This window comes from Pipistrellus kuhlii, unplaced genomic scaffold (genome assembly GCF_014108245.1).
Source record: "Pipistrellus kuhlii isolate mPipKuh1 unplaced genomic scaffold, mPipKuh1.p scaffold_m20_p_10, whole genome shotgun sequence".
Lineage (NCBI taxonomy): Eukaryota > Metazoa > Chordata > Mammalia > Chiroptera > Vespertilionidae > Pipistrellus > Pipistrellus kuhlii.
This window is the reverse complement of record NW_023425405.1, coordinates 14468159-14494238: the sequence shown is the minus strand read 5'-3', so window position 1 is coordinate 14494238 and position 26080 is coordinate 14468159. Positions and strand designations below refer to the sequence as shown.

The 26080-nt window shown below is 41.0% G+C and overlaps 1 protein-coding gene across 2 annotated transcripts in view; it reads left to right on the top strand.

The window, feature by feature from the left end:
- The window catches only part of CHCHD3 (coiled-coil-helix-coiled-coil-helix domain containing 3), a 253270-nt gene that overhangs the window by 185293 nt on the left and 41897 nt on the right, over positions 1-26080 (top strand). For both annotated transcript variants that reach the window (XM_045576846.1, XM_045576849.1), the window contains one exon: positions 20697-20767. In XM_045576846.1, the coding sequence (XP_045432802.1) occupies positions 20697-20767 (71 nt within the window). The remainder of the gene's footprint in view (positions 1-20696; positions 20768-26080) is intronic.

The following is a 26080-nucleotide window of genomic DNA, read 5'->3' as shown; positions in this document are numbered from 1 at the left end:
CAGCCTAGTTATGTGCCCTGCCTGGGAATTGAGCCGCAACCTTTTGTTGTATGGGACATGCTCCAACCAATAGAGCCACCTGGCCAGGGCCCTCATAGTAAAAGTAATGACATCAAAGACAGGTGGATATGGATTCCAGTGTTACCCCTCCTACTTCTTGGCTCTTAGTCTTCGAGAAACACCAGGTAACCTGTTTCACCCTCAAGCCCTCATCTGTAAAGTGGCTTTCATGACATACCTCTCGAGGGCATGTAGCTGAAATAAAATACTGTGTGTTGATTTTCATGGATACTGAATTAGGACAGCACTAGCTTTCTTCATCTGCCCCAGCATCTAGGAGATAGATGATTACCCGCTGCTTGAGGGAACTTGTTGGGGCTGGGGGGCTGGGAAAAAACTTACCCATTGTTTTATGTTGAAGTGTTATGTTGAATTTTGCCAGAAGTAATAGGATCATTGGCTCCATTGTAGAACTACTTTGTAAAAATATGGAAATAATAAAAGGAAACTACTCTAAGTGTGCTTACGTAATCACAGATATTCAGAGCTCTTTAATGTACTCATTTTATTTGATAAAATGGGATTTTTCTTCCATGTATTTGGCTTCAAATTGGGCAGATTGCATCCGAGATGGTAACCTGAGCACTTGAGTGTACTTCACATGTATCTTTCTGTCGTCCTTCATCTTTAGAACAGAGGCTGTAGGCCTCTTTGTCCATTTAGTTAAAGGAATATAAGCCTAGCTGATGGGTAGGGAATTTTAAACAGCAACAATCAAACAGAACTGGTCGAACCTTTACTTCTCCAAGTTAAAAACGATTTGTTTATAAACCTTGAGATACTGTAAAATGTTGGAGGCCAGCTCCTCGGGACCAGGGACTGAGCCGTGTGGTGGTGAGGTGCCGGGCTACCAACTTTCCTGAAGTTGTTGGGTGTGGAGAGCACAGGAGAGAGGACACAATAGAGCCCCAAGGGAGTGCAGACACCCCTTCAATAATGTGCTGCAGGTATGTGTCTGGTTTTTAAATTTATTTTTTTGTTTTAATCTTCTGTTGCCAATCTCTGACTTAGGACATCCATGCAGGTCATGGATTCACTTGTTCATTGTGATGTTTGGATCAGTCTGTTTAACAAGTAAGATCCGAATGAGTCTTTTTGCTCCTTCATCTTTTGCATTATCCATTGAAATTGAATGGATAGATGGGGGGGAGGAGGAAGCCTGGGTGAAGCCAGTAGTTTGGGGGCAAAAACAAGAAAATGTGGTAGAAAGTCACAGGGATGATTCATGGACAGACAATGCTCTTCTGATGGTGGAGTTTTACAGTTAAGAATGTGCCTGGTTACAGGGGTCTTTTCTTGCAAAGAAATGAAATTTTATTTTTGGGTAAATATCTGCCTAAGAGGCAGAAAATATTTCTGGTGGGGTAATGGCTTCAGGAAAATGGCAAAGGGTTGTTCGTATCGATATTGTAGATTTCATTTCTACAGAAAAATGTGCTATGTCAAACTTTTTTGCAGTTTATGCAAGTCTTATATTAAAAGTACTCACCTTGCCGAAACCGGTTTCGCTCAGTGGTAGAGCGTCGGTCTGCAGACTGGAAGGTCCCAGGTTCGATTCCGGTCAAGGGCATGTACATTGGTTGCGGGCACATCCCCGGTAGGGGGTGTGCAAGAGGCAGCTGGTCGATGTTTCTCTCTCATCGATGTTTCTAGCTCTCTATCTCTCTCCCTTCCTCTCTGTAAAAAATCAATAAAATATATTTTAAAAAAAATAAAAGTACTCACCTAAGAGCAAAATCTTTACAGCTTCTACCTCAAAAAACAAACAAACCAAAAAACAACAACAACAACTAAGGTTGATTAGATCCCCAAATTATTTCTTTATGAAGGTGTTTTCTTTTTTAATCCCTTAAAGTATATTATAATGACTAATGCATTCAGTTGTATAAATTAAGGGCATTATAAGGATTAAACCAAGTTCCTCAGTCGTGGGTGAATACCTGTTTTTATTTGAATATGCTACAGTTTAAAGATAAAGGCATACACAGCTATTGTAAATAGTTCTTTCTATCTCATTTTCTCTGTGGTATAAAGTATGGTTAAATACCTGCCAACTTGCCACCTTAAACACCCACACTGCAATTTTAAAAATTTCCCATAGCCCATTTTATATAATGTACTCTGGATCTTCCTACTAGCATTTGAAGAAAATCATTTTTCTTTTGAGAAAATTACAGCTGTTAAAGCTTATCTATGTAGAAAAACAGGGAATGGGAAGATACTCTTTATGCTTCATAATTCTCATTATTTACTTATTTTAAAAGCAGTAATAGTAATAAAATACATATACTTATGGTAAGTATATTAAGGAATTGAAATGTTGACTTATATTTAACATATTTCTAGTGGTAACTTTGTGGGCATTTTAAGGGAGAGCAAAATGTTTGCAAATGTAATAAGTGAAATAAAAATTCTAAAATATGTATGCTCAGAAACATACCTTGCATGTTCCTCTGTCAGGTTTACTTATTTATTTATAGAATTGCATTAACTTTATTTTTTTTAATATTACATGTAGTATTACATATGTCTCCTTTTTCCCCCATTGACCTCCCTCTGTCCACCCACACCCTCCAACACGCCCCCCCCACCATGTCTGTGTCTATTGGTTATGCTTAGATGCATGCATACAAGTCCTTTGGTTGATCCCTTACCCGTTAGTTTTGTTGATTTCAAGAGTGACTATCCTCTAATTTCTTGATTTTGCTTAGATTTTTGTAAACTTTTGAAAAGTAATTATTGCCGTAAGTGAAAATATTTTTAATAGTGGTTTTTTGTTTTTTTTTGTTTTGTTTTAAGCTAGCCATTTCTCACCCTTGTTATAATTTAGAACTTTTTAAAATTTTCTTAGGCTTTGTCACAGTGAGCTGTTCCAGGTTCTCAAGTGAACTGTGTGGGAGGCTCCATTGTGGACTCTGGAGGTGGACCTGCGAGGACAGAGCTTTTCATGGAGTCAGCACTCTGTTCATATAGGACAGTCAGTACCAAATATCTTTTATGTCAAGTGGCTATAGGTTTTGTGTAGAAAAATAACATAACAATGGGAGAGAAAATGCCAGTGTGTGGGGGTGGTGACGGACAGCGATGTTGTTTTATATAAGGAGGCGGCCTTGGATTAGGTGCCACTTGGGAAGGATCCTGAGTGCCAGGCGTGAGCCTCGGCTGTGGAGGAAGAGCCCTGTGGTAGGTGCCGCTGAGCACCAGTTCCCCAGGTCTCTTCCTTGTTTCCATGCCATTTATTGCTCTACTGTGTTCTTCACTATCTTTTCAGCAAATGCCAGGTTTGCTTTTCAAGTACAGTATCAGTCTTGCCAAGCCTGGCAGGCAGTACTTATTTTGGTCGGTGCTTTGTTAGCCCATCAGTTCTATGCTGGGTTCAAATGGCCCTGATTTCAGAAATGGTTCTAATATGCGTCCTCCTGGAGCAATAGTGTAATAGGCACTATGGAGCTGGCAGGCGAATAGTGAAGTGTTTTTAAAAATTCCTTATCAAATGAAAATGTGCTGGAGTCTCCCTGTGCCTTTGTGCTCCCTTCCTCAAAGTCCCCAACTTCCAATCCAAGTCAACAGGAATAATCCTATGTAGCTTTTTGAAACCACATTTATTGTGAGTGTTTGATTTTGCCAGCACTGTGCAATGCACTTTGTGTCATTATTTTATTTAATCTTTTCATCCATTCAGGACTTTTGTCCTCATCTTACCTAATGGAGGCAGAGTAATGGTGAGCAAGGTCACATTGACAGTAAATGGTAGAGTCAGGATTTGAACCCTGGCAGTCTTAGCTCACATTCTCAACCTCTATACTGCCCAGACTTATGGGAGGTTAGAGTTGGGATGGGATTGAAGTAGACCCAAAGGAGTTAAGGAGCCCTTACCAAAACTAAGCAATATGTGGTTTATACCACATCTATAGTTGAATAATAGTGGGGCAGAAACTCCCCCTCTAATCATAGGTTGGAAGGGGTTAGCCTGCCCACAAGGTTGGCAGAGCTGTTACCACCACCTCCATGTTCACTTTCTGGCTTTCTAAATTAAGCTTGTCGAAGCAGAAAAAAGCCTTATAGCAACTATTTGTACCTGCCTTCTGCGTACTGGATTTTCAATTTGGGGCTTGATGTTCTTTCCCCCTCTCACCTTTGAGGAAATTTCTCTCCCTACTTTCAGGCTCAGAATGTCCCTGCTGCCCTCTCACCTCCTACATGAAGCCTTCTGATCATTCTGTTCACATGTGACATCGCTGTTTAGAATGCCAGGCTGCTTATATTCAATCTTGGCAGTAACATGGACAAGCTCAAACTATCTTTTAATTAGAGACCCGATGCATGAAATTCATGCAAGAGTAGGCCCTCGTGGCCCTGGCTGCCTTGCAACTCCCCACTCTTCCCTCACTTTGTTCCTCACCTCCCCCACCACCACTCCCACCCCACCTACTAGTCATTCTGGAAGGTCCTCTGCCTTCTGGTCTAATTAGCATATTAGCTCTTTATTATATAGGATTACTCAATTTCTTTGGGCCTCAGTGTCCACCTCTGGAAAGTGGAAGTAATAGTACCACGCTGGTGGTGTTATTGGGAAATCTAAATTAGATAATCTATAGAAAGCACATAGGTTTGTTAAATATTAGTGTGAACATATCTTAACTCCCTAGTAGATTCTACATGAGTGGAGGACAGGTTGTATAGTATAGATTTTTGTGTTCCTCACCTATACTTCCTTATATAGAAAAGATAAATAAAGAGTTTACTTTATCTCTTAAGGGCATCTTCAGAAAGTCTTTTACTTGGATAAAATAAGCAATGAACCTAAATTGAAAAATCTTATCATCCTGTGTTGTATAATAGAATTTGTAGGAATTGTTAACCCTTAAAAACCTACATTGTGCTTTGTCTAAGCAGGGTGTCCTCAGCTCAGATTTCCGATGAATTTAGGAAAAAAAGAGTCTGTATGAACACTTAGCTAGAAGATGTGACTGATTCCTAAAGATAATATTCTTACTTGCATTTATACTTTTCTTCTCCTCAAAATGGTTCCATGGGACTTGAACAATATTTTAAGCAATAGTATATCAAGAAGCCTGGAGTTCTCTAACGTACAAACTCTATGTGGGCAAAAGACTAACAGTGGATTTTTCTTCATGCTGGCACAGTGCTAGACGGCCCATGCTTTGTGGAGCTGAGGACAAAACCCCAGCTCGTTGCTGTCAGAAGGAGGATGATCCAGGCAATGCTAGGCTAGGTCAGCTGTTGACGGGTTGTGTTAGTGGCTGACAACCACAATGGAACTTTCCATCGCATTATTGCATCTGCTTCTTGTCAAGAATGAAAGGTGTATAACAAAGGTTCCAGGGAAATGAAGGCAACGAGGAAAGAGTAAAAGGAATTGAAGACAGAAATACAAAGGGATTGAATTCAGCTGTGGATCTCTCTGAGACAAGAAGCTTGACTCTAAATGAGCTCCCCATCTTGATGGGAAGGACTTGCATCTCAGGCTGGAGAATTACAGACGAGTGTGCAGCTGTGCTGATGGAGTGGCTGCCTCAGAGGCCAGTCAGGTGTCTGTGACACTCTGGACCAGTCATTTGGCCGGAATGAGATAGGTGAGCCTCTAAATGACATTCTTCTCCTTTAACTCTGATTCTTTCAACAAAAGGGCAGTTCGGTTTTTAAAACAAAAGACCCTGAGACCCAGAGAGATTGGATGGCTTATCCAAGGTCACAAGCAGTCAGACCACTTTTGGGAAGTGACTCCTGTCAACCAGAGGTCTTCAGCTCTGAAATAGGCTGCCTGGTGCGCTCTGCCGGCTTTCCTGTCACCATCAGGGTTTAGGCAGAATGAGAGTGTCACTTGCCAGGCGTGCTGTGAAGTAGATGCGTGCAAAGGATTCGATGACTCCTTGGTTTCTCACAACTTCAGATGCTGTGATTCCAGCTCCAGCTTAATAAGGCAGTATTCCTCCCCTAGCTCCTTATAGAAATGGATTTTTAAAAGCATTTTCTTTTTAAAATAGCAGTTAGCTTTGCATCTCAGATACTTTACAGCGTACTGTGTGCATCATTTATTTGGAATATTAGCTCGCTGGCTAATAGCCCACAATTTTAGTTATGTATGAAGTGTAGTTTGGTGAAATACTAGTAACTGCAGCTGCTCGATAAACCGGGAGCTCAAGAAAGCTTCTTGTCTCAGAGAGACCCTCATTTTCCTGGCTGTCAACCTGACTGATATTTTAATTTTTCTGCCCTGTAGAAAACTTCAGTCTGTTATCCAATAGATAAATGAATGAACCCCCAGGAAATGCAGCAGAATGTTTCCGTTTGCCAATGCAATAAATGCAGAAGCTAATAAATGTCTACTTCCATCAGGAGGAGGCGTGTAATGAGTAAATGATGAGAAAAGGAATTCGGGGAAACAAATGATCCATTCGATCCACGGTGACAAACAATTTCTTAATAACTTGGCCTCTCGTTGGAGAAAGGGCTTTCACCAGGCAGAGAGAATGCCTGTTGAAACTGAGCCTCGCACAAGGCCATTTACATCTAGCTGCTGATGGATTCGTCCGGTTACGTTTGGGTCACGCCGAGCAGTAAGTCGCGATTGAGGCGCTGCCTGGTTACTGCAGACCTCCCTGGCTCTGTAATTTCTGTGCCTGTGTGCTAGGAAAAGGGACCATTTCAAGGCCTAATTCACATTCCTAACCCCAGATTACATTTACATTTCACATTTGTCTTTTCAATAAAGGCCTGTTTCAAAAGTAAAGATCCAGTCTCTTTTCCTGGAGATGTGCTCACATCACAGGGATTCCACAATTGTGAACATCTTTCCTCTGGGTGAATGTGCCGTTCTTTAAAGCACTTGCCGGACCTCAAGGCTCTCAGTCTCCAAGGTGTGCCTGGGTGGAAGCTGACAGAATACAGGCCGCTTTGACCTCCTGGACGATTGCGTTTTTGCCCACGGGTCTTGTTTGGAAAGACTTGCACCAGCAGAAGGCACAGCGTGATTAAGATGGGGAAATGAGATAGGCCTTGGAAGGAGGACCATCAGAACCCGCATTGAAGACGTGGGGGAGAGACTCCACGCCAGAACGAAGGATCGTTTGATGAGATGCATTTTATTATCACCCCTCTGCGGGATCTTTCTAAGAACGTTTCTCAGAAAAGTCACATGGAAAAGATTGGCTACCAAACACCAGCAATTTCCAGGGACAGATTTTCATGAATATTTCTAGAAGAAGCCTATCAGATTGGCTCACTGCATTTTCCATAATTATCTTTTCTTCCCCATCCTACCTCTTACCCCCCACCCCCATCTTTTTTTATAAGAAAGGCACAGTCTGGTGTGGCGTCGTACCGCATGAATGAATGCATTTCTGCCGCAGAGCAGCGGAACCTTTAAGCAGTGGTAGGGTTCAGGGCCATCATGCAGGAAAATGTTAATGAGTCCTCAGATAAAAGCTGGACAGGGAGGGAGTGCGGGCCTCAGTGCCAGGGCAGCCTGTGCTGAGCCTGGATGCAGGAATCCACACAGTGCTTTCCGAGGGAGAGCCATTATACCTGAAAGCTAAGACTCTTCTGTGTGCTCCTATTCACATGCATATTTCCACGCCAGATCTTTCAAGGCCTCCCCTTTGAAATACAAAAAAGATAAACATGTCTTTGAAATGGATAGGTGATCCCTTTGCCACTTTTGAAATCAGTCTCCCTTTCATATCAGAGATTTTTAACCCTTACATTAAGGCTGGCTTTCCTATTCACCCGAGCAGCTTTGTATGCATTGCCAGCACTTGAGCGAACCATGTCACAGCTATTTAATCACCTCTGAGTTTGGGCTCTAAATCGATGAAAGGAAATTAAAACTTGAGATAGGTGTTTCGTCTGCATTGGATCTTATTTTGCTTGGGCATTGTGGTTCACTCTTATGTAACTGACCATAGAGGCATTATATTAAAAAGGAAAATCATGACTTTGTCAGTTACTGCATAGAGTCTCTGTTGCTTGGTATGGAAGAAACTACAATACTAAACATTTCACACCCTAAGGCCTTACAGCCTGGACTTGGATCATAAGACTTGGGCAGTTCAGTTTGCCCACTTGCTACCTATGGGACACCAAGCAAATGTTAGCCTTGGTCAGGTAACTATTCTTGGTAGGTAAAGTGAGGCCATGGCCTCTGATATTTCCTCCTCCTTGGCTGTTTTGTTTGTTTGTTTTCCTTTTTAAATCAGTTGAGAATGAATGGTTGTTGCCTGACCTTGTTTGCTGTTGGGAAGTCCAAGTCTCCACAGCCTCCCAGCAGTTTGAACTCTGCTCTCAGGGACCTGTGTTGACAGGGAAGGTAGGTGCCCCCGAGCCTCAGCTGTTGTCTGGGCGCTCTGTCACCTGGGCAGCCATCCCTGTGGGCTGTGAACCCTGGAATTGAATAACTACTTTTTAAAAAAGTGTTCCCCTCCCCTAATACCTGGCTCTTAGGTTGTTAGTAAATATTTGAGAGAATAAAAATAAATGAACATTGACCTGCTTAGCAAATGGCAGAAGAATTTCAAAGCCACGAGGAATAAGCTGGGCTTTCCCCTTCATAATTTAAAATAGATGTCCCTCCTGTTTTAAAATAATCTATATGATCTGCAGTGGCCTTTTGGATGAATTCATTTGTGGTTTGTGGAAATTCCAGGTTTTTGTTTTTATTTTTTTATTTATGAGAAAAGCTGGTACAGTTTAAAATATTACAAGAAACTTGTGTAACTATCTTTTTTCTTAAATCTATTGAGTGAGGACTAAAACTTAATGGAATTTAAATATTTCTTTTTTTCTCTTCAGGAAAGAAAAAAAGTCTAAATAACTCATTCCTCCATTGTCTGGGTGCTCTATTATGTATGTTACCTGTCCTTTGTGGTTAAATATTTATGTTGCTTTTAATTTTTCAATATTATAAACTGTGGTGAAAAATTGCCAAGTGAAATTTTTCTAAACACCCATACTTAATTTCAGATATTTCTAGAAATAAAACTTGAGCCAAAGGCATTTGAAGCATATTGCCATAAATTGTATACTCTTACTAGCAAATTATGAGGGAGCCAATTTCTTCATATACTCATCAACACTTGGTAACATTTGTATAAATAAAAAGCAACAAAAAAAGCAGCCAATTTGATAAGGGTAAAATAGATGGTTTTACCAAATGATTTTGTCTCATCAATTTTCTATAACCTTTCAATGGCCACTGTGAGGGAAATGTATGTGCCAAATATTGGACTCGAGGCCTTCTTTTCCATCAGGAGATTTGGAAGAAGGGCATCTTCTCTTAGGTGAAAGTTTTGCTTAGAAAATTATTTGAAATGTTTTTGCTTTGATTGAGTTTTACACAGTGTTTCTCCTAGATCTCTGAGAGTGCACAGTGGCAGGGACCAAAGTAAGTCCACTGTGAGAAACTGTCATGGCTGCTAGTGCTAGCCCCTCACCTGTGCCATGCCCAAGGCTGTTGACTGTAGGCATTAAATGCCTGCATTGAGTCTGTTTCAGAGGTGGACAGGTAGCTTCCTATGCATAGTTATGACATTCCCTTTTGAAGCACAGGAATGCTTTGCCATTTCTATCGCTTCAGAGCACCCCTCATTAAGGGTTGTAGCTGGTGAGCCTGCGGAGGTGTCAGTGTTTTCATCATCCCCCTCTCTTGGACAGATGGCACAATTTAGAACTCTGAAGCTGGCTGTGGCACGCTCCCTTTATGTGAGCTGCTTATTTCCTGTAGTGTTGGGAAGGTATTGCTTCTGAACAAATAGATTTGATCAGTTTGCACTTTCTGCTCAGCTGGTGCCACACAGCAAAGAAATCAGCTCTATCAGGTCTGGGGAAGAGTTCAAAGGTTCGCTCAGTGTTCAGGATACTCTTTCTTAAGTAGATTTTCTGGATCAGAATGAGATATTGGTCCTGGCCTCAGTTATATTTTAAAAATTCAGATGCTAGGCAGAAAGAAGTGGGATGAAGGCAGGCTTTGCCTTGGTACCAGCCTCCCTGTCAGGACCCCTTTCTTTTCTGGCACACCTTTGCCCGGGGACTCAGTTCTTACTCAGCACACCTTCACCGCAGGAAGCGCTCATGATGCCCCACCTGTTTGGGTTTGAGTCCTTGTCAGAAAACTAACTGATAATAAGCTCAAGTATTAGTTTAGAGTTTCTCACCCTGGACTCCAAGGAAACCATCTGAAAGGTCTTCTAATCTGTGAGAATCATCATATATCATAAAACCCTAATATGAAAATTAACCGAATGGTGGAATGACCAGTGGAACGACCAGTCACTATGACATGCACTGACCCCGAGGGGGCAGACACTCAATGCAGGAGTTGCCCCTGGTGGTCAATGGGCTCCATACTGACCACTCAGCCAGAAGCTGGGCTCTTGGCTGGCGAGTGCAGCACTGTAAGGAGGGAGGGGTCCTGGACTGCAGGAGGGCGCAGGCTGGGCAGAAGAACCACCCCCACCTCAATTCTTTAATATTTGATCCTGTTCTTTGATTTCTACAAATATATCTATGATTAATCTAATAAGATTTTCAGTCAATAGGATGGGCCTTATAAGTTTGAGGAACACCAAGTTGGATGTGAAAGCTTACTACCACCCCACCTTGGGGGGCTGGGGAGAGTGCATTGTAATATGGAACTCTTGGAGGCAAAAGGACTAAAAAACTGAAGTGGTGGTCTTTATGGGGTGTGATGGTTAGTGGTTCATATTTCTCTCTCCACCAGCATTAAAGATGTCTTTACCCTCATCCCTAGGACCCACCTCTGGGCTGGTTCCATATTAGCTTTTCAAGAATAAGTGCTTTTGGCTTGGCCAGTGTTGTACAGTGGTTGAACATCTACCTATGACCAGGTCATGGTTCGATTACTGGTCAGGGCACATGCTCTGTGTTGCAGGCTCAGTCCCCAGTAGGGGGCATGCAGGAGACAAACAATCAATGATTCTCTCTCATCACTGATGTTCCTATTTCTCTCTGCCCTCCTCTTTGAAATCAATAAAAATATATTTCTTTTATTAAAAAAAGAAAAACAATAAGGGCTTTTGAACTAATGGATTTTAAGTTCCCCAGTCAGGGATTTGGAAAAGAGGGAGCATATGCTGTAAATCGTCAGGTGATTAGTATAAAATTGTGAATGGAGGTACTGTTTATAGCTTTCTTTTTAGGCCAGTTTTAAGGAGACACTGTGTGCATAGGTACTGGCAGTGAGTTTGTTTGATTTAGTTCCTTTTCATGGGAGATGCTAGGAGAGCAAAGCCTGAGCTGTGTTGTCAATACAAATATGATGCTTTCTGTATAGAGCCATCCACTGGCTGTGCCGTTAACTGTGGCATCACCTCATCGAGCACTTCCCAAGTAAGACTTACGACCTTGACAATGACTGTCACATTACACAGCCCTCAAGAGACCGAGAGGTTCCTGTGCTGGGAACATGTAGCAATTTTAAGTTACTCTCCAGGTCTTGCAAGACATCATGGTAAATTCTCGTGATAACCCTTCTGATAGCTGTGAAATTGCCTGTCTCACCGTTGCAGAAGCAGCAGAGACACACGCAGTCACGTGGAGCAGAAAGGTCTCAGGTGTGTAATATAGGAGTCTAAGAGGTGAGGTAGAAGGGAGAGATGCTTTATCTCAGGGAGAAGAGCTACAAACAACAGAAAGGTGTAAGATCTTTTATGGATGTTATATAGAAATGGATACTAGTGAGAGAGAGAAAATCTTGTAGTTAGGGCAGATCTCATTATAAGCATGGTTAATGGTCACTGTGGGCGGGAAAAGGTCAGAGAGTACTGTCCCAGTAATATCTAAATAATTTCTCTTTTTTATGTGTTCTGTATTTAGTCATAATGCCTGTTAAAACTTAAGATATAATTAGTGTGTGTGTGTGTGTGTGTGTGTGTGTGTGTGTAAGTTAAAATGAGACAAGCCCATGGTAAAAACTTAAATTGTTATAGACGGCTGTCTGATAAGAAGGAAAAGTATCTCATCCTCACATTCCTTTCCAGGGGAAACAGCTTTTTTTGTAGAACATTTCTGGTTTTATGAGTATATATATGTGTGTGTACTTATGGTTTACAAAATATACTGTTCAAATTATTTTGTAGATTTCTGTTTTTCATACTACTTTGACCTCTTTTCACCACATCAATTCAAGTAGAATTCCTTTATTTCTAAAGGGTTTAGAACAATGTTTTTACAAATGGAGAGATTTCTGTATGAAGCTTGGAATATCTGACCAAAAAGAAAGAAAAAAAAAAATCCACCATAGAAGGGAAATAAAAACACCTAACTTAATAACTGGCTATGAAGGGCGATTAGAGATTAGTTAGAAAAACCACTTCTGAGAAATAAAAAAATCCAGTCCAGTGGCACAGTAATTTTTTATTAATTATACATTGATTTCTGTGATTTAAAACATGTATGGCTATCTCTACCACACCATAAGCTCCATAAACGTAGGGCCATGCATCCTGTTTGCTCACCACTGTGGCCCAAGCTGCTAGCCTAATGTCTGGCACAGACCTGCAGTGTTTATGAAATGATGAACACAAAAGGGAAACAGAATGCCACCTGAGCATGTGGTTCAGTTTATTTAAATTGCCCAGATGAAGAAACTGAGGCCTGAGACAGCATCTCTAATGTATAAGTAATATAACTTGCACAGTGGCAAGGTTGCCAATGAATCTAGGATTTCTATTCTAATTACAAAGCTAAATCAAGAAAAACGCCTAAAACTCTAATTAAGTCAAGTTTCTAAAGTTCCTGGAAGAAAACTAGAAATGGCAGCAAAAGCCCTGAATACCTCTGTGTCTTTTTTTTTTAATCTGAGAAATAGTAAAAATGGAATGAAAAGGTAATTACAAAAGCAGTTTAATAATTTTGCCCAGGTGCCCAGGAGACAATGGGGTTTTCATGAGTGTGGCTTCTTAGAGATGGTAAGATTTGACGCTCGAGTTGAACATGGCTTTACAGTTTTAATCCTTCCTGTTCTTTGTCGGAAAAGGAGAGGGGCAGAAGGAAGCATATTTCTGAACGAGTGAAAGTAAAGCATTCCTGCAGAGGAGAAGGTTGTTCTGATGTGTACTTGCATTGGACTTGATTAAAGTCACCTGTGAGGTGTGTAAAAAGCAAACATGCATGGCGTAATGAAGGTTTATTTCTGATAAATTGGACTCTATATCATAAAAGTGGAATGGCTTAAATTAGAAAGAAGGTTTTGTTTCTTATTTAATAAAAGTCTCATAGAGGTTGTCAGTCAGGGCTGTGCAGTGGCCTCAGGCCAGCAGAGCCCCAGGACCTGCTGTTTGGCTCTGGTACCCTAGCCCTAGGTTTCTCTGAAGCGGTTCATGAACCAGGATGGCTGCGGGAGCCAGACCATCACATCCACATGGCAGCCTGGAACAAAGAGAAAAGGCTCAAGGGCTGCAAAGATTCCCTGTCACCTGAGGTCAGCTCCCTTTAGCAGCCTACTAGGACATCCCACACAACAATTCTGCTTACTGCATCTTAACTAGAAACAAGGTGGGGATTTTGGGTTGATGGACCATATATTTAGCATAGAACTGGGGTTATCTAAGGAGGAAGGAGAGATCTTGGGATAAACTCCTGGTAAGTAGCTTTTTCCATGGGGAATCTTCATTTGCCTTTGCTATAGAATTTAAGAGTCAACATTTTTGATTTGTTAAAATCTGCTAAATTAATAATTTATTACTGATCACTAGTAATGCAGATTTGAAAAAATAGGGTAGAGGAAAAACTATGATACACTTGTGGATGTACACAAATGGTCATTAACAGAAAGTTAGAGATACTCAGGATAAATATCTAGTCTTCTGAGCTTATTGCTTCCACAAAATCAACACCATTACTCAGTGTTAAGAAAAGTGATACAGTCTGATTCCATCCACTTGATCAAGTTTGTGCATAGATGTGTAGCTAATTAATGGAGATCCAGGCTCTGATGATGGGTTGCTAGGGAGCCGAGGGTTGTTGGCAGGAGTGGCATTGTGAGCAGGAACCTCACTCTGGCTTCCACAAGGAGAAGCCAGGCTCCATGCCAAGTGCTGAACGTACATTGTCCCATTGATAGAGTCACCCTGGAAGATAAGGTCCTTGTTTTATATTGAAAAAGTGAGACTGGGTTTAAATAACCCAAACCATTCCTTGGTGAGCCTTTTAGAAACAGAATACGGAATCTGATATACCATGAATCTGAACCACTATTGGCAGTTTGCAAGTTATTCAAATATTAGCTTTGATTTTCCTGTCTCGTAGACTGCAGGAGAGAAGGAGATGAAAGGAGAGACCAGAGACCTTGGAACTGGGATAATGGGTGTAAGGAGTGCCAATAATAAAAGGTTCTCTGAGATGCCAGCTCCTCTGTCGCAGGGCCACTTTTTCACTGAGGCTTCTCAGATTCATTCCTCCACTCCTCTACCACCTGTAACAGGTTTCGGAGAATATCCCAGTACAGAGGCAGTAAACTCAACTCAGCCGCCAAGGTTTCTGATGGACAGTTTCTCTGTAGAAATACTGAAACCACTAGGTCAACTAAGTTTAGACCATTAGTAATTTTTAAACATTCTATAGCTGTTACTATTCATTAAAAATTTGGCTACATTGCAGTGAGTCTCTTGATTCTATCGGATTCTATAAAAAGAACCATGACCTCTTTGGGGCCACCTATGCCATTCAGTGAATGACTCTCACGGTTTTGTGCCTAGAATTGTATCCATGTTGCATCTGCAGCATTTAATTGGGTCCCAAATGCTTAGCTCTCATCGTGGGGGAAATGTACTTACCTGCATCTAACAGATTACCTGCAAGTTCTGGCAAAAGTAGGTTCACAGTTGCTCGTATATAAAGCAAAATAACTACATATACATATATATATATATATATATATATATATATAGAGAGAGAGAGAGAGAGAGAGAGAGAGAGAGAGAGAGAGAGAGAGAAACACAGAGAGGGAGACAGAGAGAGAGAGAGACAGAGAGAGATAATATGCAAATTAGCTGCCACACCATAACAGTTTTGACCGGCTCAGGAGGAGGCTGTGTGTGCAGATGGGTGGGAAGAGACTGTGTGCCGTCCCCAGCCCCAGTGGCCCTAGCATGGCTGGGGGTGGGCCTGGTGTGGAGACACAACGCACAGGGGGGCCTGCCCCCACTGGGAGACAGTGCACCAGCAGTCCCACCTCTGCGTGTGAGCTACAGAGGAAACACCTTTTCTTACAGCTCATTGGCTAAGTTCCCTATGCGCCACTTGCAGTGTTCTTGGTAACTTGGGTCATAAGAATCCAAGAAGGTGATCTAGGGTTTTCCCACCTCACTCTCGGAGGAAAAAACGAGGTCTGCTGCTGGAGGGGATAAGAAATGGCATATCCTGCCCTAGCCAGTGTGTTTCAGTGGATAGAGACTCTGCCTGCCGATCTCAGGATCTGGGTTCGATTCTGATCAAGGGTGTGTACCTAGGTTGCAGGCTTCTCCCTGGCCAGGTCTTAGGTCAGGGCTCATGCAGGAGGCAATCAATCAAAGTGTCCCTCTCACATAGATATTTTCCTCTGTCTTTCCCTCTCTCTTCCACGTTCTCTAAAAATCAATGGAAAAATATCCTCAAGTGAGGATAAAAAAGAAAGGAAGGAAGGAAGGAAGGAAAGAAGGAAGGAAGGAAGGAAGGAAGAAATGTCATATCCTAAAAAAGACATCTTGAAAATGCCTAAAGAAAGTTGTCATTTTTTTGTGGTAAAGGGACTGGAGTCTGTGTAGATGAAAAACCTTGGCAGCTGTGGTGGCCAGCAGTGGCAGTAGCAGCAGCAGGGTGATGGGAGTGGTGCCTTTCCCTGATCAGCCTGCTGGCCTCCCAAAGACGGAGGTCAGACTGCAGCTCCCTGTGGGGGGAGCCTAAGCCGGCAGTCAGTAGGACATCCCCTGAGGGCTCCAGGACTGTGAGAGGGGGCAGGCTGGGCTGGGGGATTTCCGCCTCCCCTCCCCCAGTGCACGAATTTCATGCACCAGGCCTCTTGTTAGTTAATAATAGTCCAAGAATAAACTGTGTTTCGCATACTCACAGCTGTAAACCTACTTTTGCTTCACCCTGTATTATAACAGTTTTTGGGCGAGTGTTACAACAAAAAGTCTAAAGAAGTTTGCTTTGAATCTAACTAAACAATAGGGATCTTCTTTTAGACGTTTTCAAAAGGAAGACTGTGGGTGGTTGTCAACACCAGACCTTTGTTTGAAATAGCTAGGCTGGTAGTCACACCTGTGTTGGGGTGGGTTACAGGAGGGATAGCGAGTTGTGGTTATTCTAGATCAGCTTAGAGAGAGGAGAGCCCTTATTCAGCCAGTCTGCTCACCTCCATGGTGAGATTTGTGTTTCCTCCCTTTCACTCCTGCTAAGCCCAACCAGAGCTGCTACTGCCCTTGAATGGACAGTGAGTTGGTGTTACCCACGGAGAACCAGAATTTAAATTGTACCTCAATGTGATGCGTGATGCAGTCGTGCCCAGATCTGCATGGGAAGCATTTTGCAAAAACTGACAAGAGCTAGTTAACAAGTTTCTCTTGTGACCTTTGGATTTGTTCTCTCCTCCTCTGCCACAGGTCTGATCATATTAGTTATAATAGGAAAGAAATAAGGTTCGAAACTCGAAAAGATTGCAAGAATACTGTGTGTGCATGTTTTCTTTTTATCTAATTTAAACCATGAAAACAGATACTTTTCAATCTAGCAATAATGTGCGTCTGTGCATGTGCATTTTAAAATGTGCTTTTAAAGGGAGACTTTTCAGAAAGTGGAAAATGGCAACATATCACACATTTAGAAGCCTGGGCCATAGCCAGCCCAGAGAAACGTGGGAAGGATGCCCACTCTTGTTGATTCCCATTTCCTCCCTACACTGTCAAGAAACTTTGGTTTGGGGTATCAGTATACAGGATGGGTATACCCCTATACCCAGATTAGAAGCTGAAGGGAGATGGGAAAGAAATATGAGAATACCTGCGCCCAAAGCCAACCACACTGTTTTGTTCCTTACTCTGTGCTGTTACTTCAGCTATCTTAGCAGGTATGATAAATTGGCTCAATAAACACCAATTACACATTTCTTCCTTCTCTTCCTTTACTCGAGAAGTGAGAAAACAAAAATACTGCACTTCCCAGCCTCTTTCGCAGCCAGGGTTGTGCGTGATCTATAATTCTGGCCAAGGAGATGTGAGTGAAACCTCTGGGAGGCTTCTCTTCCCTTATTTACCACCCTCTTCCTCCCTTAGACCGCGGGCATGATAAATGGAGGTGCACTAGCTATCTTGAGACCGTGAGGATAAAAGCCAAATGCTCAGGGTGGCTGAGAAGGGATACAGAAGAGGGCCTATTTATTTGATGATATCCTTGGCACCTCCATCAGCTCTGGGTTTCCAACATCGAGACTTCTTATTGCGTGAGAAAAAGAAACCACTTTCTAGTTTAAGCAACTATTTGTAGCTTTAAATGTTATTGTACGGTTACTGCTGTTGAACACAGTCTTGAGTAATATTCATTTCCTTTTTACGTGGTAGGGCAGACTGGCCTGTTTGTCAATTTGTATGAGGCATGTAATAAATGTAGTGTCCCATTTTCTCCGTGTTATGTCACCTACTTTAGTCTTGTCTCTGTCCCATCCTCTTTTAAATAAAAGCAAAAGCAAAGGTTGGAATGCAGCTTAGCATGAGTGGTATCACTCTGACATCATTTCAGTACGTTTGTGTGTCATGTGCTTTGCTGGGTGCTCTGAATATAATGGTGAGTGGGATGAGAGCCTTGCTGTTAGGGGTCTTGTGGGCGAATTGGGGAGACCACACATAAATGCACACTGTGGGTGAGTGCTCTGGTAAAAGCCCATGGTGCTGTGAGAATGCAGAGATAGGGCGTGAGCCAGTTAGTTTTATCTATGTAACAAGCTACTCCAAACGCAGTGGCTTAGAACAGCAACCATTTCCTTACCTCGTGATTCTGCAGGTTACCAACTTGGGCACTAGCAGCTGGGCACTTCTGGTCTTGGCAGGGCTCACTCATGCTGAGTTGGCGAGGTGTAGGTGGTCTGGACTGGCCTCCCCGACCCAGGACAATTTGTAGTCTCTCCTTTTGCATGAGCTAGATCTGGGACCAGATCTCTATTCCTTCTGAACTCCAGTAACCTTTAAGTTAGCATTTGTGCCTTTGTTATAATTATTTTTACTATATATCACATGGAAAGCTCCATGAGAATCTAACTCCCCAGGACGCATATTATTCAGATAATAAGGATTTGGTTTTGTTGAATGAATAAGTAAAGGCTTAAAATGAATTACACTTTGTCTATGTACAGATCGTTAGCTTATTTGTGTCTATTCCCTTAGTTATGTGGCGTTGCCTGCTGGAGACTTTTCTTTGTTAGAAAGATTTATGCACTGAAGGCAACAGGCCACTGAGGTGGATATATGGAACATAAATAAAAACAAAAAATTCAGTTGACAAAGTATATGCTAAGCTTGCAGGCAATGCAGGGGCAGGTATTAGTGTGACATCCCAGAGGAAAGTTTGGCAGAATGTAATAATTTTACCTGCATTTGGCCTTACACAGCAGAGGGGAGCTCACCAATTTATACCAGAGGGGAACTCTTGCCTTTGTTCATCATTCTTGTTAGAAAGTTTAATAGTTCTGATCATTTCGAATTTGTACCCAGAATGGCATCGCCCTAATTAGTTCTTTTTCTTTGAAATGATTTTATTTTGATGTTGATCTTCCTCTGCAAAATCATTTAACAGGCCTCACAGTTTTCTGGCCTCTCAAATGGGATGCCTACAGCAGCTATGGCAGAGATAAGAGCTCTATGGTATCACCCTAATTTTATAGGTTAGGAACACTGAAAAGGAAATGGGGGAGGTTGGAGAACTTAGTAAGGTCACAGAGTAGAATCAGAAAGCACATGTTGCAACCTAGTGCCGGCTCTGTCCGAACATTCCAGTTTCAATGCTCAAAATAATTGGAAGTGTTAATCAAGATGTTATTGCTTTGCCAGCATGTTAATAGATAATTCAGTAGTATAACACTCATTTGACAGTTCATCATAGTCATGTGAGGAGTTTCTCATCAGGGTCAGCAGCAACTAATAAGTTCCTTTTTACTGCCTTCTTTGTTAGAAGGGTTCAAAGCAAAGCTTAAACCAAACAGGGCAAAAGAGCCTTCGTAACTGGTGTGTGTTTTAAAGGAAAGCAAAATCTTATAAGTGGAACTGATAGGAAGGTGTGACACAGCCTAGAGTTAAAATACCTTTGAAGACAAATGGCTTTTTGATCTCTTGAGACCTACAGATGAATTAAAACCCCTCTGTATATAGACCAGTGTGGCTGATCACTCAAATTGCGATTTTTTTTTTAAATGCAGAAGTAGTACACTTAGAATATTGTCTTCATGTCAGAAAATGCACCTTCGTGCTTGAAAATGATAAAAAATTAAAATCGATCCTTACAACTGTTCTGTTCATCTTTATTGATCAGGTGCAAGAAAGATAAATCGCAGCCCAAATAAGATTATAGAAAATGTTAGCATCGGAGGGGACTGGAGGTTGATAGAGAGCCATTCATCATCTCAAATGGTGACCTGTCCATTCTGCAGCCACCCCGAGTCAGCTGTCTAATCACATACCTATTGATTTTATCTACATCCAACCAACCTGGATGTGACTGTCATTGGACAACCCAGATTGTTAAATGCAAAGGGGTCACTGGTGTGAAGAGGATTTCATTTTCATTTTCTCACCAACCAACAATGATTTATGAAAAAATAAACTACCCCAAGTCGTGCATGTGAAGCTTGAGTGATTAGAGAATGGAGGTGCACAATAGACCGCTGCATTGTGTTCGTTTGCACTGCCGTGCCTTTTGCAGGATATTTCATTGAGTCTGAAGGCTCCCGGGGTCATCGAGGCCACCCCCTGCAGACAGGCTGCAAAGTAGCCAGCCCAAATGGATAATTTTTAATCTTGCTTCCCCAGGAAAAGCGTTACTTTGCTATTACAAATTGATTTATGTTGCTTATGTGTTCATTCATGGAATAATGGAAACATTTTTTGGTATAAAAATTATGTCAATCCATCCCTTCATTCTTACTGATTAATTTGTTATAAATGTTGCTGCTCTTGTGGTCAGCTGGAGGTGATTGAACACATTCTACTCCATAGAGAATCCATCTTGAAGACACAAATACAGTGTAAAAGGAAATGATCTTTAATATCCCAGGTGGAACACTGGAATAATAGGCCAATGTGATAGGCGTGAATTTCATTATTCAGTCTCAAGCATCTTTTAATCTTACAGTGATCGATTCCAAATAAGGGAGATCTATGTTAGGAGTTTTATCAGAGGGATCAAATAATGAATTATAACTATGCGAGTTTACACTGTAATTTCAACCTAGGTACCCACAACTGGATACTGGTACATGAAATTTTATAAGAATCCATTCCACTTGTGTAAGAAGTCTTTCTCCTACTGCTTGAGTGGCTGAAGCAAGAGCTTATGTGTTTTTTTGCCATTGTACACCTTGCACACGTTTTGTCCTCTTGGAAAGTGAAAACTCTGCTATCAATCTTTATCCACAGAGCTCAGAGTTCTACAAAGTCACCACTGAACAATATCAGAAAGCTGCTGAGGAGGTGGAAGCAAAGTTCAAGTAAGTTTTTAAAAGTATTATAATTATTCTTTTTGACAAGATGAAAGGACAACTTCATTGCTTTTTGAACAGGAGGTTGTTTGGTGTGTAGCCCTCTGGATAACGTGGAAGTAGGTGGGTTGAGATGGACCCCTGTTATCTGCTATCGTAGAATTCAAATGCAAGGACAAGGCATTTGATGAAAGCTTTTACAACTTGATTTTATGAACTAAGGGGAAATAGAAAGCAATAGTATTAGAATTTTCATTTGTGAATATATAAGATAGGCTACCCTTGTTAATAAAGGCGATATTAAGTTGCCATGTCTTTTAATGAAAACATAGAAATTATTCACTTTTGCATAATAAAATGATGGACATGTCAAAATTGGGGTATCCCTTTTTCTCATGTTTAAGCTGTTTCATTTATTCACATCTACCTTGAAAGCATTTAAATCACAGACTTCACCTTACCCTGGATTATGAAGGTGATGCTATTGGGTCGGCAGCTAAGTAATTGCGGGTTTCACACTTATATGGCTTCAGTTGAATTTTTAGGTTTGCAGACGTAGTACAAATGTAAAACACATTTTGTTATTTGATAGTTGGCTATTCAGCTGTTAATCAGTAAAAAAAGTTTTTTGATCTGTTTTGTAGTTTTCGTTTGGCGTTCGTTGAAAAATGGAAAATCAAAAGGAACATTTTCGTCATATTTTGCTTTTTTATTTCCGCAAAGGGAAAAACACATCCCAAGCTCATAAAAAGTTATGTGCTGTTTATGGTGACGAAGCCTTAAAAGAACGGCAGTGTCAAAATTGGTTTGCCAAATTTCGTTCTGGTGATTTTTCACTCAAAGATGAAAAACGCTCTGGTTGTCCAGTTGAAGTTGATGACGCCCTAATCAAAGCAATAATCAATTCGGACTGTCACAGTACAACACGTGAGATTGCAGAGAAGCTTCATGTATCACATACATGCATTGAAAATCACTTAAAACAACTTGGCTATGTTCAAAAACTCGATACATGGGTTCCTCACGAACTGAAAGAATCACAGTTAACGCAACGCATTAGCAGCTGCGATTTGCTAAAGAAACGTAATGAAAATGATCCATTTTTAAAACGACTGATAACTGGCGATGAAAAATGGGTTGTTTACAACAATATCAAGCGGAAAAGATCGTGGAGCAGGTCAGGTGAACCAACTCAAACAACATCAAAAGCTGATATTCATCAAAAGAAGGTTTTGTTATCAGTTTGGTGGGATTACAAAAAAATTGTCTACTTTGAACTCTTACCACCCAACCGAACGATCAATTCTGATGTCTACATTGAACAACTAACGAAATTAAACAATGCAGTTGAAGAAAAGCGGCCCGAATTGACAAATCGAAAAGGTGTTGTATTCCATCATGACAATGCAAGGCCACACACATCTTTGGTCACTCGGCAAAAATTCATGGAGTTTGGTTGGGATGTTTTGCCACATCCACCATATAGTCCTGACCTTGCACCATCTGATTACTTTTTGTTTCGATCTTTACAAAACTCCTTGAATGGTAAAAATTTCAATAATGATGATGATGTCAAATCGTACCTGATTCAGTTTTTTGCTAATAAAAACCAGAAGTTTTTTGAATGTGGGATTATGATGCTGCCTGAAAGATGGCAAAAGGTCATTGATCAAAATGGGCAATACATTACAGAATAAAGTTATTTAGTTCCATGAAAAAATTGTCTTTGATTTTCTTAAAAAAATCCGCAATTACTTAGCTGCCGACCCAATAAATTGCTACCTTTATTAAGGTTCTGTAATTGATGGATCAACGTATCTGTGACCCATAGTTCTGTACTTTTCCTTTGCTGCCAGGTCTCACATTAAGTAAGAAGGCATCATTCAGAATTTTCCCAAGTGTATAAATAGTGCTATTGTGTAACCTCTGTTGGTAGCAACACACACACACACACACACACACACACACACACACACACAAAAGGTATTGTGACATGTTTAGTTGAAAGATGGCATTGGGCTCTGACTGCCTTCCTTGTGCATGTTTCTGAACATTTGATAAAATGATTGAACCCCAAGGTAGAATGTTATTACCTTTTGCTATCATGTAATTTGTGTGATAATGGATATTAGTGTTATTTTAATATTGATTAGAATGTTTTTTAAAGATGGTTTGAGGTATATTTAAATACACAAAAACCTCCATTCTTCGTTAGTAGATTATTTAGGGGCCAGAGGGAGAGACCTTCTAAGAATGGTGGATAAATCTCACTCTGAAAGGGTTAATATGCTATCTTAAGAATTTAAACATAGAATTACATGTAGACTTGATTTTAGAATGTATACTATACAGGTATTTTTATGATTTTTATCTTCCCCCCTAATGATAAAGCTACATTTTTAACCTTTTTTGTCTCAATACTATGAGAATTTTTGACTCGGTGCCCTGGCTGTTTCTTCATTACAAGATAATAGGTATAGAAATAACAAAAACTTGAGATAAATCAAAGGAAATCACTTTTGACTAGGATGATATAGGAAGTCATCATAAAGATGAAGTTTTAGATGAGGCTTGAAAAAGAGTTTTGGTGGAAGGAAAGGTGTTCAGAAGAAAAATCATGCTCTACAGTTGATGGGTATCTTCGATAAGATCCTCACAAAATAAAGTTGGAAAGACTGATAGGGTCATTCATTAGCTGTTGGGCTAAGAAGTGGATCTTCATGTAGCAAGAAGTCTTTGACCAGGTGAGTACCTTGATATCTGTGCTTTTTTAAGAATATTAGTGAATGTGAGCTTTGATTGGAGGCATGAGAAACAAAAAGTGGAAGTACTAGATGAGAGGTCTCTATAAGTGAAAGAAAAGAGACTGATGCAAAGAACTCATTGAAAGATTAACAAGAATCAGTGGTTGATTGGTGAGTTTGCTAGGGCTACCAGGACCAAGTACTACAGACTGAGTAGCTTAAACAATGGAGTTTACTTCCTCACAGTTCTCGGGGTAGAATTTCAAGGGGCCAGCAGGTTGGTTGGTTCTGAGGCTTCTCTCCTTGGCAGGTAGATGGTTGTTTCTTCCCTGTCTTCCCATGGTCTTCCCTCTCTGCATCCATCTCCTAATCACCCTTTCTTTTTATAAATCCCATTTGATAAGGGTTCATTTTCTTGACTTCATTTTAACTTAATGACCTTCATACCATGCATCAGAACTTCAATATACGAATTGAGATGGAGCGGACAGTTGAGCTCATTCACCTGGAGAGAAGGAGCAAAGGAGAGTCTAGACTCTAGCAGATGTGAAGATTGGTGGAAGCTGGATTTTCAAGAGAGAGGGGTAAAACGGGTTTTAGGTGAGAAGACACTCTCCTCCCATGTAATTTAGCCGGGAGAAGGAAAAGCTGCTCGGAGCACAAAAATAACGTCATGAGGACTTACCTTCTCCAGGACAACATGTGAATCCTCTCAGCGAGAAGTTTAGGGTGGTTTGGGAACCCCTTGAACTTGCTAATAATGTAAGAAGTGAGAACAGCCCTGGCTGGTTTGGCTCAGTAGATAGAGTTGTCGGCCTGTGGACTGAAGGGTCCAAGATTCGATTCTGATCAAGGGCACATGCCCAGGTTGCAGGCTCAATCCCTTCTCTCTCATTTATGTTTCTCTCTCTCCTCCCTTCCTCTCTGGAATTAATAAAAAATATATATATATTTTTTTTAAAGTGAGAACAGTTGGGGGACAGTACCCTTAGACTTGGTAGTTGGCTAACTCTAATACAAACAAAAAGTAAGGTTTTATATACTGTTACAGACTTTTAAGAGCTAGTTTTGCAGAGTAGCTTTCATTATATAATTGTTTTTCCAGCTTCTGCCTGCTAGACTGAGCTTCCTAGAATATTGTATTTTGCTTTGCAGTGATTTCATTAGCTCACACCTAGGAAGTGGTGGTGCTTGGGCTATAGAAGATGTAGCTATGCTCTTCGGAGGCACAGAGTTTGCTCAGGGAACTTGGTTTCTCCTCAGAAACCTGGCCATCTCAGATAATCATCTCAGATCACCACAACAAGGTCAGTCTCTCACAGGGCAGTGTACTGGTCCGTCCACTGCATGACTGCAGCAGTTCCTCTGAGAAGCGGGCTCGGAATGACTGAGGAGGACTTAGTTCAGTTTTTTTTCTGATGGAGGGATTCATTTGGGTGCATCTTGGTTACAGGAGCTGGAAGTTTTTTAAATTGCAACTATAAGGGTGATGTTATACACCTGATTGGGGGGGGGGGGGGGTGTCTCGCAAAATCTCTGTAATGAGAGAATGCTGCGAGCATTTGAGGCCGTGCATGGTGAACCTCAGTCACATTGATGCATCCTGCCCTGAGAGCTAATGGAGTTATTTTAGGGATGCTTAAATATTAACTCACACTCAGGCTCTCAGGTTATAGTTTTGGCAGTAAACCATTGAAGCACTGTGGATTTAAGGGGATTTTTTCCCCTACTTTATCAGTACCTGATTCCTTCTTAGAGCTCCTGTGGGGCTCATCCTCTGCCGAGTTCTGAATGGACAGCTGCGAAGAGACAGGAGGCCTTGCTAGCAGGGAGCATAGAGTTCACCAGCAGGAACAAGAGGAAGGAGGAGTTTAAACAAAGTGTTTTACAGACACAAAGTTAGGTCTGCTTTGATGGGCTAATTACATCCCTAATATTTACCTTTTTTTTCCCAGGGGGAATTAAACAATTTGGAGATAAAGAATCTGTGCTATTTATTTGCCTGTAAGAACTTTTTGCCCATAGTAGCTTTAAAATTTTAGCTTCTAAGACTCAAATCACTGAGCAAATTCAACATATTTTACATCTAATTTTTATTCAACAGATAACCTTTTTTTTCCCAATGCAACCAGAATAGTCATTCTTAGCACTTCACATCATCTTTACCACCCTTTGTTATTATCTGTTACCTAGAGCAACTTATGTGCTAGTTACTGGTTATGGTGATGATATCAGGTTATAGCTCAGCCTACAGAAAATTATATTCTGTATTAATTCTTGTTTTCTACCTTATAGGTGATTAATAAGTAAAATGTCTTAATAATGTTTCATTGATAGTGCTTAGCTCAGGTCTTGTACAAGGTAAATACCCAATAAATATTAGATTAGATTATTTTTATTATAGTACATATTATAGGATGATATTTAGTTATAATATTATTTCACTATATCCAACCCAACTTATGAAACTATGCACCCTAGGAGAAATTTCTGTTTGTTTCCAAACAAAATCTAGAAGGTGTTGGCCCACCCCTACTTCCCCCGAAAGAACACCACCGCATTCAAAAGAGTCCTCATC